The following is a 3,293-nucleotide window of genomic DNA, read 5'->3' as shown; positions in this document are numbered from 1 at the left end:
TTCTGTTCTAGTTCTGTTCTAGTTCTGTTCTAGTTCTGTTCTAGTTCTGTTCTAGTTCTGTTCTAGTTCTGTTCTAGTTCTGTTCTAGTTCTGTTCTAGTTCTGCTTAAGTTTGTTTCTAGTTTTGTTCAAGTCTAGATCTGGTTAAGTTAGATCTGGTTAAGTATAAAGCCTAGTCTACAGTCCATTTTATAGTCCAGTAAGTCGTCGGATATTGTGCGTCAGAGATAAAGAAATATTGAAATTCACATTCATATATTTTTGTTTCTTACCATTGGCAACGTTTTGGGTATTTTGTTAACCTGATATTGATATTGAACATCTAAAACTTTAACCACTACAAATTCAGCTAAGGCCGCAAATACCGATACCATACAACCGGCCATCCATAAATCTAAAGCCTGAAAAATAAAACACCCAATCAAATGGCAACTTCCAATGAAATTCCTTATGATTTCCTACCTTAACATAGGCCACAGGTGGTATATCTGCTCTTAAGCCGGTAAACATAGTCACCAGTGTTAGCATACAAGTAACCAATAGTGTAACTCTTCCCGGTATGGCATCGAGACCCAGCCAAAAGCTAAACCAAGACAGCATAACCACCAGAGAAGAGGGTGCAAAAGTTTGTATCAGATGATGTCCAATTTGACGTTCAAAGCGAAAGTAAACGGTTAAACGTGAAAAATTGCCCACCTTTTCGGGCATATAACCATCACTTTCCTCCAGTTCCAACGGTTGGCCCAAGTTGTATTGCAAAAGTTTGAGTTCAGGATTAAGGGTTACACCAGAGTCGGACCAACGTAGTTTAACCTTTTTATTGTTTGAGGAAACTTGAGAAAGGAATGAATTAAATAAAACAAAAAAATCTAAATAAATACCTCGTTTAGTGTGTTTAAAAGTTAAACTAGTGTTTAGTTTACCCAAGTTTAACTTTTAAACTTTCGATAAGAATGGTACTTACAACTTTCTATGTATATGGGACACACTTGTATGTCCATGGGATATAATTGAAATTCCATTTGACAGGCTATAATTGCATGCATACGTGCTGCATATCGTACGGTTTTATTTTTATACAAAGTCACCGAGGTAAATTTGTGGGTTAAAGTGGCAATTTCTAAAAATAAAACGAAAGAGAAAAAAACAAGAAATGGCAAACAGAAAGAGGGGGGAAAACAACATTGGCATGTTTTTAACATTTTAATTACACTCAAAAATGAAATTATAGAAAAACAAATGTCTAAATATAAAAAAGAACTACAGAGTTTTTTGGATCAGGTCAAACAAGAAAACATTACAGTTTTGGCGCCAGAAAAATGATTAAAGTTTCAAAACTTTAAAGCAAGAAAAATTCAAAGCCCAAACTGTTCGTTTTAAGAAAATGTAAATGAATTGTTTACAATGAGGTCTAGCTAGTCCAGTCTATAGTTATGTCTATAGTCTAGTGTATAGTCTAGGCTATAGTTTAGTCTATAGTCTAGTCTATAGTCTAGTCTATAGTCTAGTGTATAGTCTAGGCTATAGCTTAGTCTATAGTCTAGGCTATAGCTTAGTCTATAGTCTAGTCTATAGTCTAGTCTATAGCGTAGTCTATAGCGTAGTCTATAGTCTAGTCTATAATCTAGTCTATAGTCTAGTCTATAGTCTAGTCTATAGTCTAGTCTATAGTCTAGTCTATAGTCTAGTCTATAGTCTAGTCTATAGTCTAGTCTATAGTCTAGTCTATAGTCTAGTCTATAGTCTAGTCTATAGTCTAGTCTATAGTCTAGTCTATAGTCTAGTCTATAGTCTAGTCTATAATCTTGTCTATAGTCTAGTCTATAGTCTAGTCTATAGTCTAGTCTGTAATCTAGTCTATAGTCTAGTCTATAGTCTAGTCTGTAGTCTAGTCTGTAGTCTAGTCTATTGTCTAGTATATAGTCTAGTCTATAGTCTAGTCTAGTTTATAGTCTAGTATATAGTCTATACTATTGTCTAGTCCTAAGTTCCTTATGGAGTGTATATAGTCCTGCTAAAAGTCCGTCTATGGCCTAGTCCCACTGTGCTTTAAATAACAACAAATAGCAAGTTTGAAAAACAGTTGGTTTTTATTAATGATTTGGTTTTGTACATCTCCCCCAGAGAAAAAAAAATTGTATAAATGAAGGAATATTTGAATGATGATTGATAATTAACGCGTTTTTTTGTTGTTGTTGGACAAATATGCATTTGAATTGATTGATTGTATTGAATATTGAGAAATCATTTTATGTTAATTTACATATTTATTTAGTTAATTATTTATTGTGTATACTTAAAGTTTTGTTTAGATGAAAATTTTTCTTCTCTCTGTCATGTTTGTCGCGTAGCAGAGAAGTTGATGGAACATATGGACTTCCGAATCCTAGTAATGGTTTGGTTAGGCAGAGACATAGTATTTATAGGTTTTCGATTAATTTGTTTTTTTTAGGTTTTCATTAGTTTTTGTTTTTATTTGAAGTTGTTGTAGAGAGGCGTTGTTTTTTTATTAGATTTTATTCATATTAGTGTTGGTTAGTGGTGGAGGTCGTGGTTATTTTTATTGGTTAGATTTTATTATATATTTTTTGTAAATATTTTCGTTTTGAAAAAAATATTTCAAATAAAAAAAATGTTAAAAAAAGAAAATGAAAAATTAATCAATTTGGTAACCATTACAAAATGAATAGAGAAATAATAGTTTTATAAAATAAATGATGAAATGAGGATGGTTCTTCTTTTTTTTGGCTTGTTATAAAATAAACACTACCCACATTTTAACAATAAAATATATATATGTAAAATAGTTTGTTTGCCTTTTATCATAATCGTAACATTTAAGAAATTATAAATAAAATTAAGCATAATGCAAAAATGGCGTTTGTTGGGCAAATTGTTTTTTTTTTTGAAAATTTTTGTTTTATAATTATGCTAAAAAAACTTACCAGCTATTTTTGAATTGAGAAAGTAAGGATCAGGTTGCCAAAGATTATCAAAAAATTCTGGAAGTAATGTTACATAATCGTCTCCTTCTTCGAAAATGTCATCGGATATTTCTAGTCTAGATTCTAACCATTTTTGATGTATAAACATATCTACTCTAAATGAAAGAAAAACAAAATTATTAATAAAAATTTTGATTAATGTACAGTCTAGTCTTTTGTCTAGAATATAATATATTCTCTAGTTTAGTCTATAGTCTAGTATATAGTCTAGTCTATAGTCTAGTATATAGTCTAGTCTATAGTCTAGTATATAGTCTAGTCTATAGTCTAGTCTATAGTCTAGTCTATA

At 30.9% G+C, this 3,293-nt stretch overlaps 1 protein-coding gene across 1 annotated transcript in view; it reads right to left on the bottom strand.

Moving 5' to 3' along the window:
- Positions 1–250: 250 nt before the first annotated feature.
- Positions 251–3,293, bottom strand: part of LOC111691223 (glycine receptor subunit alpha-2) — a 5,959-nt gene continuing 2,916 nt past the window's right edge. Inside the window, exons 3-6 of the mRNA XM_046955839.1 lie at positions 2,945–3,099; positions 964–1,119; positions 462–832; positions 251–400 (exon numbers count right to left, since the gene is read on the bottom strand). Coding sequence (XP_046811795.1) covers positions 251–400; positions 462–832; positions 964–1,119; positions 2,945–3,099 — 832 coding nt within the window. The remainder of the gene's footprint in view (positions 401–461; positions 833–963; positions 1,120–2,944; positions 3,100–3,293) is intronic.

Source organism: Lucilia cuprina, chromosome 6 (assembly GCF_022045245.1).
Source record: "Lucilia cuprina isolate Lc7/37 chromosome 6, ASM2204524v1, whole genome shotgun sequence".
Classification (NCBI taxonomy): Eukaryota; Metazoa; Arthropoda; class Insecta; order Diptera; family Calliphoridae; genus Lucilia; species Lucilia cuprina.
Note: the sequence above shows the minus strand (reverse complement) of the source record. Positions and strands in the feature narration are given on the sequence as shown.